At 55.6% G+C, this 15377-nt stretch overlaps 1 protein-coding gene across 4 annotated transcripts in view; it reads left to right on the forward strand.

Annotated features, from left to right (window-relative positions):
* Window positions 1-13455: 13455 nt before the first annotated feature.
* Slc38a10 (solute carrier family 38 member 10) overlaps window positions 13456-15377 on the forward strand; it is a 40883-nt gene continuing 38961 nt past the window's right edge. For all 4 annotated transcript variants that reach the window (XM_076870914.2, XM_076870915.2, XM_076870916.2 and 1 more), the window contains exon 1: window positions 13456-13741. In XM_076870914.2, coding sequence (XP_076727029.2) covers window positions 13643-13741 — 99 coding nt within the window. In that variant the 5' untranslated portion in view covers window positions 13456-13642. The remainder of the gene's footprint in view (window positions 13742-15377) is intronic.

The following is a 15377-nucleotide window of genomic DNA, read 5'->3' on the forward strand; positions in this document are numbered from 1 at the left end:
TTTGGCCCCTGTTTGCGTTCTGAGCGGGCGTTGTACAACACAGAGATGAACAGCGAAAGCCATGCTGATCATTTAAGTGTTTCTTTCTTTTTTTTTTTTTTTGTGGTGCTGGAGACGGAACCCACACCCTCGTGCGTACTGGGCAAGTGCTCTACCACTGAGCTGCACCCCAGCCCTTCTTTATTTTATAATGATGTATTTGGCAAATAAAAAGAACCATGGAGCCGTCCTGGTGGTGGACGCCTGTTACCACAGCGACTCAGGAGGCTGATGCAGGATTGAAGTTCAAGGCCAGCCTCAGTAACTTACAAGCCCTGTCTCAAATTTAAAAAAAGTAAATAAGAGGCGGTGGGGAGCTGGGGAAGCGGCTCAGTGGTAGAGCAGCCCTGGGTTCAACCCCAATACAAAAAACAAACCAGGCAAGTGGAGAGACGGTGGAAAGAAGGGAACAGCTTTAGACTTAAACACTGTTGATGGCATTTTTTTCTGCCTTTTGAACAAGGCACCCCAAATTCTCAACTTGCACTGGCCCCGCAGACTACACAGCAGGCCCGCAGGTGGCCAAGCAGACTCCTCCTTCCCGGGGGCGGGAGGGGGGGGCGGGAGGGGGTTGGAGTACAGTGCTAGGAAAGCCAGGCCTGGTACCTCTTGGGAATCGCCTCTTGGGGCAACTCCCACACATGGCCTTGAAATGGCCAGTTAAGGACTCTATCAGTTGAGAGTGACCTTATGGCTCGGTTCCCAGGGCAAGAAGTCCCTTTCAGGACCTCCTGTTGGGGGCAGCTCCTGAGGCTCTGTCCTTCCCCAGGAGTTGGGGATGCGAATGCCGACAGGTCTTCCCACCTTTTCTCGACCTCTGCTGCTGCTAAGCACAGGACATTTGTCTGTGGGGCCACAGGGAAGGAAGAGAAGTGGGCCCGGCACTGGGGCTGGACAAAGAGGCAGACAAGGGCAGGATGATCTCTGCGTCCTAAGCCTCTCCCTGCCCAGCATGGAGGCGGAGAAGGCTGTCTCTCTGGGGCAGCACCCCAGCTGGCAGCATCAAGGGCAGCAGGCCTGGGGCTCACACTGGGCAGGCGGCAGGAGCCTGGGCCCAGGGCCGCCCTGGCCTGGCCTCTGGGATGAAGGCAGTTGGCACCGGCGCTCCCCAGCCTTTGGCTGCAACCTTCCTGTTCCCCAGGCCGGTCTGTCTTCCTCGGAGTGCAAAGCCTAGGCACCGGGTGTCCCAACCATGGCCTGCGGGTGTGACCTGGAGGTCCTGGCCCGCCTGGACCTTGCCCACTGGGCACCCACCGCCCACTGGGCACCCACCGCCTCAGCCTTCGCTCCCTGCCGCCTCCACTCTGTCCCCAGGGAGAACCTGCCTCCCTCCCTCCCCCTGCTCACTGCCCCATCACTCCTCAGCTGTCAGGGGCCTTAATCACCAGGCGGCATCTGATCTGCCTGGGCCTCTGCACAGCTGGGAAGGCTCTCTGGAGCCTGGGCATGCTGCATACCTGAATATCTCCCTGGGGCCACTGTCCTGCCCAGCTGCAGGGTAGCCAAGGGCACAGGGACGGGGTGGGGGGCTGCAGCTGCTGGAAGGAGGATCTGGACACAGCCCAACTGTGCCCCAGGACTCCCAGCTGGGTCCCTTTGATTCTCTACCCCCTCCCCATTGTAGCTTGTCCCACAGCCTCACAGAAGGAAATCAGAGATTTCTGTTTCCAGGATGGAGGCCCTTGAAGGAGCTGAGTTCTAATCAGCAAAGAGGCCCAAGAATCCCCACGCAAGGCAGGGCTCGCTGAGGTCCAGTCACTTCTGACGCCGTGGGTCACAGTCTTCCCTGGAGTTAAGCCCCACTTGGGTGCACCTTTTTGGGGAGACTGGTAACGTTCCTCCTGATCTGCTGCTGGGAGTAGCCAGCCCTAGAGTGGTCTCCCTGTCTTTAGTATCAGAACTCCAGCGTCTGCCTGGGAGGACACAGGTGAGGACCCCCAGGCCCTCCCACCCACACCACAGGCTTCCTGAGCAAGGCCAGGGTGTGGACAAGTGCGGGGTTGGGGGCATTGCTGCCTCTCCCTTCTGCAGTGAGAAATTGAAAGTCTTTGGGGTGTCTCAAGCTGGCCAGCCGGGGTGCACACATCCCACCCTCTACCCTCTGCCTGTGATGTGGCCTGAGCAGCCTGAGGTCTCAGCTCCCGTCCTGGGTGAGACCTTGTGCTCCCCTCACTGGTCTTCCTGGACACAGGATCCCTGGACAGGGCAGGGCAGGCAGAGTATGTGCTGGTCTCAACCTGGATCTGCCCAAGGCTGAGGCGGGGCAGAAGGTGGCCATGGTGCTGCCTGGCCCAGAGAAGACTGAGGCCTGTACCCTACAGAGACCCTGTGCCACTTGGTGGTCAGCGCCAGCCTGGGTGGGGTCAGCTGGGCTCTGGTGCGAGGACACCAGGAAAGGAAATGAGACGGAGAACGTGCTCAGAAATGACCGCTTCTGTTCTTGTGCCTCCATGACCTGCCTCCTGCCCAAACATGTAGGGTGACCATGTGTGAATTTCCCAGGGGCCTGCGGGGGAACCTGCCAGAGCCTGGTAGAGGCCTGTGTGTGCTGGCTGGCCGCTGTGTGTGCGTCTCCTTGAATGCCCTCCACCTGTGTTCAGGCACAGAAATTTGAGAAAAGGGACAAAATTATAGAGGAAAGCAGGTTCTCATCTTGTGGAATTCTCAACTGAAGGCTCATGGGAAGTCCCTTCCAGGTGGCTGACATGATGACCTGCAGCTCTTATCTGAGCGGCAGACCTCTGTGAAGGTCATACTGTCTGGCCAGCCCCCCTCCCCGTGCTGCTGTCTGGGGCCAGGTGGGCCCACCACCCTCAGACCCCACCCTGGGGGGCCTGGGGACACACATTTGCTGCGGGACCACTGCACCCCCCTTGCCCACCCCCTGCTGGGCCTGGCAAGGGCTCACATCCTGAGACCTGGGCAAAGGGAGCCCTGGCGTGGGGCCCAGCTGCCCTTTCTCTTGGAGGGCTGCAGAGGGTTGGCCCTGAGGCTCCAGTTTAGCACACTGGGGCTCAGCAGTGTGTTCAGTGTGTCCTAAAGCCCCGGCCTCTGCAGGGCAGTGTAGGATCGACACCGCCGAAGGGCCAACCCTCGTTGGTCCCACCCTCCCCTAAGTGTGGGGGTTAGGAGGAAGTGGCCCAGTGGTGTTGAAGGCACAGTGATCTGTGACCTGCTCAACACCTGGCCATACCCTTAGGAGTTTTGTGGCCTTGAGTGCATGACTTCAGTTTCCCCTGTGTAGAACGGAGATGGTCATGGCTGGGGGTCATCGCTGGTTGCCTCTGTCAGGAACCCAACTTGAAAACCGAGGTCTGCTCTATGGGTGGGGTGTGGGGGCCCAGGCCAAAGCGGGTGCCTCCATTCTCAAGCCCAAGCTTCCTTTCGGCGGTGCAGTGCCTCAGAGCTTCCGCCGCAGGGGGAGAGACGCATGATGAGCAGGTGAGGGGGCAGACAGCAGGGGGAGGGGGACGTGCCCAGGAAGACCTCGGCAAGGGCAGTGCGGGGGGGCGGGGGTCAGCGCTGCCCTTCTCCACAGATGGAGAGGCAGGGGTGGCAGGGCAGGAGGGCTGGGAAGCTGTGCTCCATGGAGGCCACAGCCAGTCCCCAAGCCTGGGGAGGGACCTTCCGGAAGGAGTATGGCTGCAGCAGAACAACAGGTGAAGGTACTGGGAAGGTGACGGCAGCCTGTGCTGCAAGGGCCTGGGCTGAGGAAGGGCGTGAGCTGACCCTCTGGCTGCTGCGTGGTGGCAAGACGGGGGCCCAGTAGGACAGCACTACAGCCGTGCAGTCTGGGAGAGAAGCCCTGTCCTGGTCAGCTTCCAGCACCATGCAAGAGACCTGAGTTGGTCAACTTAAAAGGAGGAGGGTTTCACACTGGCTCATGGTTTTGGAGCGGCAGTCCAGGGTCACTTGGCCCTATTGTTTTGTGGTGACCCAGAATGTCCTGGTAGGGAGTGCATGGGAGAGGACGCCCATCCATCTCGTAGTGGCAGGGAGAGGAAGAGGAGGAGGGGGACTCGCCTCCCAGTGTTCCCTTCAAGACCACACCCCAACACCTAACCTCCCCCCACAGGCCCCCACCTAAAGGTCTCACCCTCTCCCAGAGCGCAGGCTGGTGGCCAAGCCTTCTGCACTAGGGCTTTGGGGGGACACTCAAAATCCAGGCTCCAGCAGCAATGATGACCCAGGTTGGGGCAGAGACATGAGGTGGGAGGGATGTTCAGAATCACAGGCATCTGAACCTGGACTCACCAGCATTTCCTGACAGATGGGATAAGGGGTGGGACTGGGAAGAAGTCAAGGATGGTTTGATAGAAGCAGCCTTTGCACCTGCATTTCAGGCAGCAGGAATGAGGAAAGTGGGGAGGTTAAAGGGCTTTCCGGCAGTCCACCCAAGCCTCTTGCTTACGTTGGTCAGGTCTTAGTCACATAGCATGCCTGTCCTCGGCCTGACTGCCCTGCTCTCTTCCCACCCTTTGGTGGAGCCTGGGGCAGTCACTGGGTCTCTCAAACAGATGCTCCCCTGATCCTCCTAGAAAGACCCTGCCCTGTCTTGAGATCAGCCTGCCCCTGTGCTTCTCGGCATCTCAGAGACCCCAAGAGCAACCAAACGAAGCACCAGTGTCCTGGAGCTTGTCTCAGTGAAGGACCCCAGATTGGCTGGCCAACAACCAACACAAGCTCATTCTCTTCTGGTTCTAGGGCCAGGAGTCCAACAACGAGGGTCAGCAGGGCCATGCTGTCTCCTGTCTCTTTCCTGACCTGCCCATCTTCTGATGACCCTGATGTTCCCCAACGTGTGGCCGTCTCACTCCAGTCTCTGTGCTGTCACATGGTTTCTTCTCACTGGATTCAGGGCCCACTGGACATCCAGGATGCTCTCACCTCCAGATCCTCACCTTATTACATGTGCAGATGAGGTACATTCTGGGGCTCCAGGTAGACCTATGTTTGGGGGGGCCACTGTTGACCCACTATATAAGGGAATCCCCACTGTTTCCTGCCTGACAAACCCCTTCATAGCACTCAGAACCCTCACATCTGAGTTTGCTCATCTCCCCTCCTGCTCCTGAGGGCGTGAGCTCCAGGAGAAGGCCTTGCCTGGCTTCCTGCCCCTTCTGGCCTCATGCCGGGGCCCAGCGCACCCCTGTGCCCATGCCGCTCACCAGTTTCCTGAGCGCCTGGCTCCCAGGGATACTCGCCCTTCCTCAGTGCACAGCCCTGGTCCTGGCTGGAGCCATGGAGACCTTGACTCCTGCAGAAGTGTGGCTGGCCCTTGCCCAGCAGCTCCACAATGAGGCTGGAACAGGAGAGACTGGGCACACAGTGAAGATGCTGCTTGCCCGCCCCTGCGGCGAGGGCCAGGAGCAGGCTGGGCCACAGGCAGAGGGCCCAGAGATGGTACGATTGCACAGTGGCAGCAGCGTCCTCAGAGCTGGGGAGCAGCCGGGACTCTCTCCATCCTCGGGGACAATGAGGCCAGCAAAGGTGGGGTGCCTACCTGCAAGTCTCCCCAAGAACGGGACTGAGCCTGCCGCTCCTGGACCCCAGTGGCCACCCAGCAAGGCAGGCAGGAAGAAGCCCAGAGGAGCCGGTGGGCGTCTGGTGGGCTTCTCCGCCTGTGGCACCTGCGGGAGGGAGGCTGCATCTCGCACAGCATGCTTCCTGTGGTTCCCAGGGGGAGGGCGGCTCTGATGCTGTGAACTTGGCTCCGGGCGAGTGTGCAGTGGGTTGGCATCAGGGGTGGCTGGGTGGTAAGGCCGGCAGTGTGAGAAAGGCACGAGGACTCACGGTGGGGCTGGGTGCTGAGCGAGGCTGTGGCAGGTGCAGAGCTGTGGGTGGCCTGCATGTGTGCCTGTGGCATGGTTCTGGGACCTGCGTGCGCCAGCACACGCGGGGCGAGGGTCCTGGGTTTGCTAGCACAAAGTGCTATGGACAGCGGGGAGCGGGGCTTGACACAACAGAAGGCATCTCAGGGCTCTGCGGGCCAGATGTCCAGTCCAGGTGGGCTTCTCCTGAGCTGTGAGGCAGTAGAAGTGCAGCCTGCTCTCTGCCTTCATCTGCCCGTGGCTCAACCCCATGTGAATATCTCCAAATCTCCCCTTCTGATGAGGACCCTGGTCAAGTGGGAGATAGGACCCGCCCTACTCCAGAAGGACCTCAGCCTGACCAATGACATCTCTAGAGGTCACATTCTGAAGTACCAGGGCTGGGACTCTGGGGGGGAACGCAACCCTTGCATGTAGGGGCAGGTGTCCTGGGAATTTCTTAGCAGGGCCTGCCCTGGCGCGCTGCAGGCTTCCTGGGCAGGTATCTAGGGGTGGGTCCTGGGGCCCCAGGGGCAGGGGAGCCTGCTCCGACTTGGCCACTTACTAGTGGCCATTTCTCACTTCCTTGTGGAAAATTCCCTTTGGCCTTTCCACCTGGGTCTCCTCAGTGAGATTCCTGGGGATGGCAGGATGGTCCCCAAGAACAGGACCGAGCCTGGGCTCCTGGACCCCAGCTGAAGGGTGGAGGTGTGGTGGGGTCTTCCCACCTCTGGGAAAGGTGGAGGGTAAGCTGGGGCTGGAAGGGCTTCCTGGGTGCCCTTCTTAGGTCCTAGACCCACAAAGAGGGATCCCCAACTCCTCCCTTGGCCTGTCTGGTCTCTCCTAGGGCTGGTGTCTCCCTGCCTGCTGCACACAGCCCTGCCTCGGGCCATCTTGAGGGAGGTGGGCAGGGCTGGTGGAGGCTGCCTGGCCTCCTGGGAAGACTGGGGGAGGCTGTCTGGCCTAGGATGGGCTGGGAGGAGGCTGGCCTGGCCTCTTGGGAGGACTTAGAGGATGGCCTCCCAGGGCTCCTGCCTTCTCTGTCTCCTGGAACCCTAGGGGTGGGCATGCTGGAGGGCTGGCCTCCCATGTGTTTTGGCAGTTTTTCCAACTGAGGGTCTCGTGGCCCCTGGCTGTAGCGAGAGGCCTCTAGAGGTAGGACACCCAGCTGAGAAGGTGTCCAGGCCCCTAGGTCCTGCTGACCCCAGCGGGTCTTCCAGGCCTGCTCCACCCAGGTGCCCAGGCAGCTCCCTGCCTCCTCTCCTGTCAGGATGGCAGCATGCGGACACCCACCTGCCCAGCACCCCCTGGTCCTCAGACCCCCAGCCCTCGTCCCAGAAGGAAGACACCAGGGTCATTAAGCTTGGGCTCCCCACACCTGGCCCACCTGGCTGCCCCCACCCCACCCAGCCCCAACTCTGCTCCCTGTCCCTTCCTCATGCTTCATCCTAAAGCATCTAGGCAGGGCAGGGCCAAGGACTGGCTAAGCCAGGTCCTTGTCCTCCTTGGTTTGGGGGAGGCCCTGACAGAGAAGGAGGAGACCCACCCAGCTGGCCACACTGGGGGCGGCCTGAGCTAGCCCCTTCTCCCTTTCCCCAAAGGGCCAATGGATTGAACTGACAGGAGCCTTCAAACCACACGAGGGGTGGGGACAGGACAGCGGGTCTGACTCCTCAACCCTCACGCCCCTACTCAGGACACGCAGGTCAGGGCCAAGTGTGGGGACTGCACCCTGAGACTCCCTGAGCCTGTCCCCAGGCTGCCCCTGCGATGTGGCCCTTGGTATTGGTCCTGGTTGGTCCCAAGACCCTCTATGTGGGAGGGAGTGGACTGACTCAGCACCCACGGACTGGCCCCAGCAGCTTCCCGTCCAGCCATAGCCTCAAGGGCTGCAGATGCTAGATTAGGTCCGTTCTTGCAGCTTTATGGCTCTGGGTTTATAGAAACAGTGGGAAGCAAGGCCGGCTGGACAGAGGCCTGGGACCCCCATCCCTTAAGATGTCACCCTGTGTTGGGTGGCCTCAGAGATCTGCTGGAGCACAGAAGACTGGAAGGGAAGGGTTCCTAGAGGAAGGGGTGGGGCCTGAGTTTCCACATGATTCAGCACCTGAGCCAGGGGGGCTCTTGACCCCTCCTTGCTGCAGATGAAACCCAGGCCCCAGCACAAGGCTCTAGGACCCCCGGTGCCAGCCCACAGTCCATCCTGGCCTCTAAGCATGGCTCCAGCTTGGATTTGGAGACAGATGGAGGTGGAGGTCAGCCCACGGGAGGACCACTCTCGCTGGACTTCACAGAAAGCCTCAGGGGTCATCAAGGTCTCAGCTGTCCAAGTGACCTGGTCCAGCCCTGTCCACCGCTGGTGCTCCTGGAGCGCTGGTCTCCTCTCCCAGGCATTCTTCCTGGAAGCGGGCCACGGGCCCTGTGTGGACTTAACGCAGGCCGGCCTCTGTGTTTCTTTGGTGGGACGTTTGAAAAGCCACAGTCACCCTGGGGATTGCACTCTTGTGAGTGGGTCGAGGATGGAGGCGTGTGGGTGGAGAAGGGCCCCGGCATGTCCTGCCCTACTCTTCCTTAAACCGTGTCTTAGCAGAGAAGGGCCCGGGGAGTGACTGAGAGGCGGGAGGGGTGTCTTGCGGATGGGGCCATACAGGGCAGATCTCGGAGGGAGAAGGTGAGTACCTCACTGTGGGAGTCACGAACATGGGTGGGGAGAGGGCTGGGCCTCCGGGGTGCTTGGAGGGGTTGGTGGAACTGTGTCTTTCAGTGCAGGTGGCTGACTCAGGGAGGAAGGGAGACAGGGATGTATGGTGCGGTCACCCAGTGCACTGGGGCACACACACATCTTTTCTAGCTGTATCTACAGACGGAACCTGGGAGCAAAAGTTTGGCAAAGGCTGCAGACACATAACGCCCAAGTCTGGCCTCCAACTCTGTCCTCCACTGAGGGGAACCAGAGATCCAGGGAGACCAGGCTGATTCCAGCCAGGAGCACCCAGAAAGCAAGGAGGTGCTCAAAGAATGGAGGGATGGAAAAACACAGGAACCACAGAGGGGTTCTGCAACCCAAATCTGGGTAATTCCAGCATCAAAACAGTGTTAGTTGCCTCACATGCATGAAGCCTGGGTTTGATGCCCAGCATTGGGGGAAAAAAAAAAGTCAGCACAAATTATAACCCATTGAATAAAATAGGAACCATGAATCTACACTGATATAGGTATATTAATTAATTAAAAGCTTGGTAAGAAACAAGATATGTCATTTCAAAGTACCTCCCCGGAAACCATTCATTAATTCTAGAAGAGAAAGAGGTAGATTTGCAGGGAGAGACCTCATCAGCGATGGGATGTGCAGAAGTCGTGCATCACCAGATGGGACGGTGAAACAGCACCACTTTATAATCCACATCTCATCCTGGGGGGGTTGGCAGAATCATGGCCCCCCAAAGATGTGCACCCCATAATCCTGGAGCCTGTATGTGACCTCATGTGGCAAAAGGGACTTTGTAGGTGTGATTAAGGTCACAGACCTTGAGATAGGAGATTATCCCAGATAATCTGATGGACCCGATCCAATCACATGAATCCTTAAAGTCGAAGAGCTTTCTCCTGCTGGGTCGGAGATGCGGCATGAAGGGGACCTGACTCTCCTCCCTGCGTCACTGGCTTTGAAGATGGGGGAAGTGGGCTGCAAGCCAAGGAGGGCAGCAGCCCTGGAAAGGTGGAGCAGCCCCCAGTTCAGGGCTGGCAAGAAACGGGCTTTGGCCCGGCAACCAAAGGATGCAAGTCCTGCCACTCACCAACAAGCAGACCCACCCTGGAGCCTCCAAATAGGAAGGTGGCCCGCTGGTAGCTTGAAGTCCGTCCAGCAAGATCTGTGCTGGACTCCTCACCCCCAGAGCTAAGAAATAAAAAGTGGGCATCAAGCAACTGGATTTGTGGTAATCTGTTACACCAGCAATGAAAAATTAGTGGAGACATCAGACAAACCCAAATTAAGGGCCACGGGGTTGCTTATCTAGAACATAGAAATAATGCCTCAAAATTCATAAGAATGAACAGCTAAAAAGAAAAACGGAGGGCTGGAGTTATGGCTCAGTGGTAGAGCGCCTTCCTAGCACATGTGAAGCACTGGGTTCAATCCTCAGCACCACATAAAAATAAATAAATGAACCAGGCACGGTGGCACACGTCTGTAAATCCCAGTGGCTTGGGAGGCTGAGACTAGAGGATCACGAGTTCAAAGCCAGCCTCAGCAACGGCAAGGTGCTAAGCAACTCAGTGAGTTGCTTTCACAGAAGAAATATGAAAACAAAAATATGAATAGATGATTAACCTTATTTGTAACTAGGGAAGAGAAATTAAAGCCTCAGTGAGACTACATTTTATTTACCAGATTGGCCAAGCTGATGATATCAAATGTTGGGGACAACATAGAGCAGAGCATCCACAATCCACAGACTTCAGGTCAACTGGGCCAACTGCTGTTTTGTAAATAAAGTTTTATTGGAGCAGACACATCCACTTGTTGTGTATTGTTCAGGACTGCTTTAGTGCTGAAGTGGCAGAACTTAACAGTTTTGATAGAAACAGCGAAGTCAAGGAAGCAGGAAATACTCACCAACTGACACTTAACAGGAAGTTTGCCAACCTCCAATGCAAACCAGGAAAGACTCTTACAGCTGCTTTCAAGAGCAATTTGGCAATTACTATTAAAGATATGCATGGGTTTGAATCTGCAATCCAACTTCTAGGTATTTACCCTGGAGAACTTCTAACATGTAGACACTGAGGTGACAAGTACAACAATACTCAGTACATCACTGTTTATAATGGCAAACAACTGGAAACAGCTCAGTGCCCTTGGCAGGAGAATGGATTTATATTCTGGGCTACTTAAACAATGGCATCCATAGAGCAGAAAGAATGACTTACCCCCACCACACTGTGGTGATGGTGATGGTGAATCTTATAAACAACGTTGAATGAGATAGTTGCAGAATGTATATAATATGATTCCATTTAGTATACACGTAAAAAAAAATGCAAAAATGTTTTATCCCAATATACAATTGAGTTAATTAGGCTATAGCTTTGGCTTCATGAAACAGAATCCAAAATAACAGCAGCTTAAACCAGCCAGTCTGTCTACCTTATGGAGCAGTCCAGAGACAGTAGTTTGCACAGGTATGATGGCTCTGCCCCACAGTGTCCAGGAATCCAGGCTCCTCCTGGCTCCATTCCTGCCATGGTCTCCTTCTGGCCCCCATGGTCTGTGTTCCAAACAGCACATGAAAGAAGGGACAGATTCCTCCTTCTGAGGATTGACCTAGAAGTTGCGACTGTCATTTTTGCTCACTTCCTGTTGGCTGGAACTTAGTCACATGGTCGCCCTTACTTGCAAGGGAGGCTGGGAACTGTTTTCCTTATTCTAGGCAGCCACATGTGCAGGCCAAATCCCTATTAAATTGAATAAATAACAATAAAGACACAAGTAATAGTCTTCCCCATAATTGTTCAGTGGTATATCCGTATGTGGCAAACTTTAAAGAAAAGTAATGATAAAATCTGGATAATGATGATTCCAGAGTGGTAGGGAAAAGGGAACTGGGGAGGAACTCAAAGGGAACATTTGAGTTTCTAGTAACCCCGCTCTTAAAGCTGAAGTCCCCACAGGTATTGTTATTCATTACAACATGTGTTAAGTTTCACATCTTGGGGCTGGGGTTGTGGCTCAGTGGTAGAGTGCTTGTCTAGCATTTGTGAGGCCCTGGATTCGATCCTAGCACCACATAAAAATAAATACATAAAAATATTGTGTCCAACTAAAAAATAATAGATATTAAAAAAAGTTTCACATCTTGAACACGAAATTTCATAAAAATTATATAATTAATCAAAAGTAGTTTATATACTGTATGACATTTTCATAAAATAAATGAGTGCAGGCATTTATTATTTTGATTTTGTACTCAGTTACTGTTAATCCTGTCATTTCCTCCTCTTCTTCTCTTGAAGGTGGGACAGGGCATTACTTAGTGGCTGCACTGCCTGGTGCCTGAAGAGCCTCTCATTTAAGACACAAGACCCTGCATTTGCCTGCAGATGTGGCCAAGAGCTTCCCCAGCAACCTGCAATTCTCATGTGCAATTCCAGCTCAGAGGACTGGTGGGCATCGTCAGATATCAGGATTTATTATGTGTCAGGGCCCTCCTTTCTTCTCTCACCTCCCCAACATCCATTTCTACAGGAAGAATTTTCATTTGTCCAAGCCCCAGCCTAGAGGCCACCCGCTCTGGAAGCTCTCGCAGATTTCTCTGGTCACATCAGTCTCTCCATCTCTTCCTCTCACATTTCCTTCGCTCCTTTTCATATTAGGCCGTTAGATTCCTCCCACTACTGCAAGGGCCATTCTGCAGACTCCACGTCCTGCTTCTGTCTTAGCTAAGTCTCCTGCCTGTAGCAGAGTGTACCAACCCCTCGGTGCTGAAGTGGCACCCCTTTCTCCACAGAAAAGTCTTAACTGGGCATTTCTGAAGATTTCTCCAGAAATCTTCACCATGGCTGATTTTAGGATTGTCAACAAGAGTCTCTGCAAAAGAGTTTAATGTAGCTAAACTTCCTTTTTTCGTGTTGCCCTGTTTTACTTGGCCATTGGCTGGGAAGAAATCAGTACTCCAGGTGCTGGACACCCTCTTACTAGTTTTTCACAAACGTATCTAGTATAGTAGTTTGTTCAAATGTGCAAACTAGGCCTCTGGCCTTGAGCTGGGCTTCACAGAGATATCCACATTTCTAGGATAACAGAAGTTACCAATTGGGCTCCATGGTAACAGCAGGCAGTGGGAGGAAAGAGAGGGGAGTTCTTCTCCCCTTCTCAGGTGTTGTCCTTGAAGGGCTAACTTGCCCAGAATAGTGAAAGAAAAAGCTGCTTTTATGTGAACTTCTACAGACTGTAAACTTCTGAGCCCCTCCCCTTACATGCTGGGTATAAAACTCTGAAACTCCCTGAACTCGGGGTTCAGGTTATTGATTGATTACAGCAAAAGCTGTGCCCTCTGAACCTGGCTGCAGCCAAATAAAAGCGTTTCCTGCTCTCTTCCGTGCCTTGCCTCATGTGTCCCTACAACAGTGCCTAGGCATCTCATTTGTAAAATGCAGGTGCTATTCCCCCCCCCCCCAACAAGATTCGCACCGCCGATCAGAGTACCAAGCACACGCCCTAAAATCAGTCCTAAGGGCTAAGCGCTGCCGATGAACGCTAGAAACCCCGCTCCTCTTCGCAGGGCGCAGCGATCCCCTTTCTCTCCAGCCCTGATTGCCCTTCCGCATGAAGCTCCTAGGGGAGGAACCCCTGGCTCTCCAGGCCCCTTAGTATCCGAGGAGGAGCCGACCTGCTTAGCGCCTGCTAAGTACCAGGCAGGAACCGGGCTAGCGCGCCGGCACCGCCCCTCCCGGGCACGCTTGCCTCTCATTGGCGCACACCACCCCGAGGCCCGCCCCGTCGTACAAGCCCCGCCCCATCCCTCTAAACCGTCCGGGCCCGCCTCTCGCTGGCTCGGGTCCCGCCGTGCCCCGCCTTCGCTACCGTCACTTCCGGGCAGGGAGTGAGCGGAAGGCGGAAGTGTGTGTGCTGGGGCCGGCGAAGCGGTTCTGAGGTGTAGCTCCAGAGCCGCTGGCTCTTCCGGGTCGGCGCCGCGGGCCGCGAGAGCGAGCGCAGGGCCATGGCTGGGAGGCGGCCGCGCGGCCTGGCGGGGTCTGGAGGCTGACTGCGCGCCCCCGCCCCGACACTCAGGATGACGGCGGCCGCCGCCTCCAACTGGGGGCTGGTCACGAACGTGGTGAACAGCATCGTGGGCGTCAGCGTGCTCACCATGCCCTTCTGCTTCAAGCAGGTGAGCCGGGCCGCCGACGTGCGAGTCGCCCGCAGGCCGCGCCGCGCCGCGCCCGCTCCGGGCTGCGCCGACGCCACGGGCAAGGCCCGGGCGCGGAGAGGTCGGTGTCACCGCGGAGTGACTGCCACGTGGAGGACAGCGCCGCGTCTGCGTGGCCCCTGCTCGCAGCTTGCGCCGGCGGGCGGGCGCCCGGGAGGCCGCGCCCTCCCGGGGCCGTTAACCGTGCGCTGGCCCCGGTCCCGCTGCCGGGAGGTCCTGGCCGCTGGCCACGCCAGATAGGCAGGCAGTGAACATGCGATGGGGGGCTGCAGCTCAGTGGCAGAGCACTTGCCTGGCCTGTGTGCGACACTGGGTTCCCTTCTCAGCACCACGTATAAATAAGTGAATAAAGTAAAGGTCCAGCAACAACTAAAAAATACATATTAAAAAAAAATGAGACGGGCATTTTGGAGCTGGAGGTGGTGCCGGTAGTTGTTTTAGGTAAGCACTTCGCGTGTTTCACAAGTAGCTCTTTTGGATGAAACATCAAAAAAAAAAAAAAAAAAAGTTGTGATTCAGGAATTTTCCGTCCTGCACACAGAGCTCTGCAGCCTTTTCGTGTGGGTTGTTAGTCTAACATTGTTGGCCAGTGTAGGCGGGAGAACAGAACTGCGATGTCACCAGAGCCCCTGGCGATGTCACCAGAGTCCCTGGCTGGGGCATCCCAGCACTGTGTTACCCCAGGGTGCTTCTGGAATTCCTGCCTCTCCCAATGTCCGCAGCAGAACTGTTGGGGATAGCGGTGACTGTGAAATGCCTCCGTGGTTGGGACTAGGGCCCAGGTGATTCATGTGTCCCCAGATTTAGAACACCTGCTGCGTGTTGGGTATCAGGCCGATGCCAGAGGATGAGGTCAGCAGGGGCCTGCCTGGGAAGAGCTTGGATGTTTAGCTGGGAGCCTCTGTGCTAGCAGAAGATGAGAATCAGTTACACGTGTCCTGAGTGCCAGCCAGCTTCTTCCTCTGGACTCATCATCTCCTTCAGCAGAAGCCAACACACTACTTGGAGAGGGGTGTGTTTAGTGTTTGGCAGCTCTGTCATTAAAAAACTTGCATTAGTGTTTCTTTTTCTCACCCAGTAATTCTGGCACTTACACACACATGCACACATATAAACATTTTGTTGAAGTTTAATGTATAGAAAACTTTATATGCTTCAGGTATACTCAGTGAATTTTTATAAAGTCAACAAACATAGTGATTTACTTTGCATTGAAGAATGCCATAGTGCTAGCATCCTTGCCAGTCACTCCTGCCCACTACACAGGCCACCACCTGCCTCTGGTGCGGGAGGTTCCATTGCCTGCTTTCTGCTGACATTAGATGGAGTTGGTGTGTTTATTTCAGGATCTGGTAGTATTCTGTCATATAGAAATAGAGTTTGTCCTACCTTTGCAGGCATCTATGGTGTTTCCTGTTTGGAGCCCTTAGGACCAGTTACCCAGGCTCTATGAGTGATAGCATTTATTTTGGGTGTGTACCTGGGTAGAACATCAGGGTTACAAGATGTGTGTGTGCAGTTCTAGTGGATGCTGCTGAGAGTTTCCAGGGCATATCGATGTTCTAGTGTTCACTCCTGCCAGCAGGTGTCTGGGGTC

This window comes from Callospermophilus lateralis, chromosome 11 (genome assembly GCF_048772815.1).
Source record: "Callospermophilus lateralis isolate mCalLat2 chromosome 11, mCalLat2.hap1, whole genome shotgun sequence".
NCBI lineage: Eukaryota > Metazoa > Chordata > Mammalia > Rodentia > Sciuridae > Callospermophilus > Callospermophilus lateralis.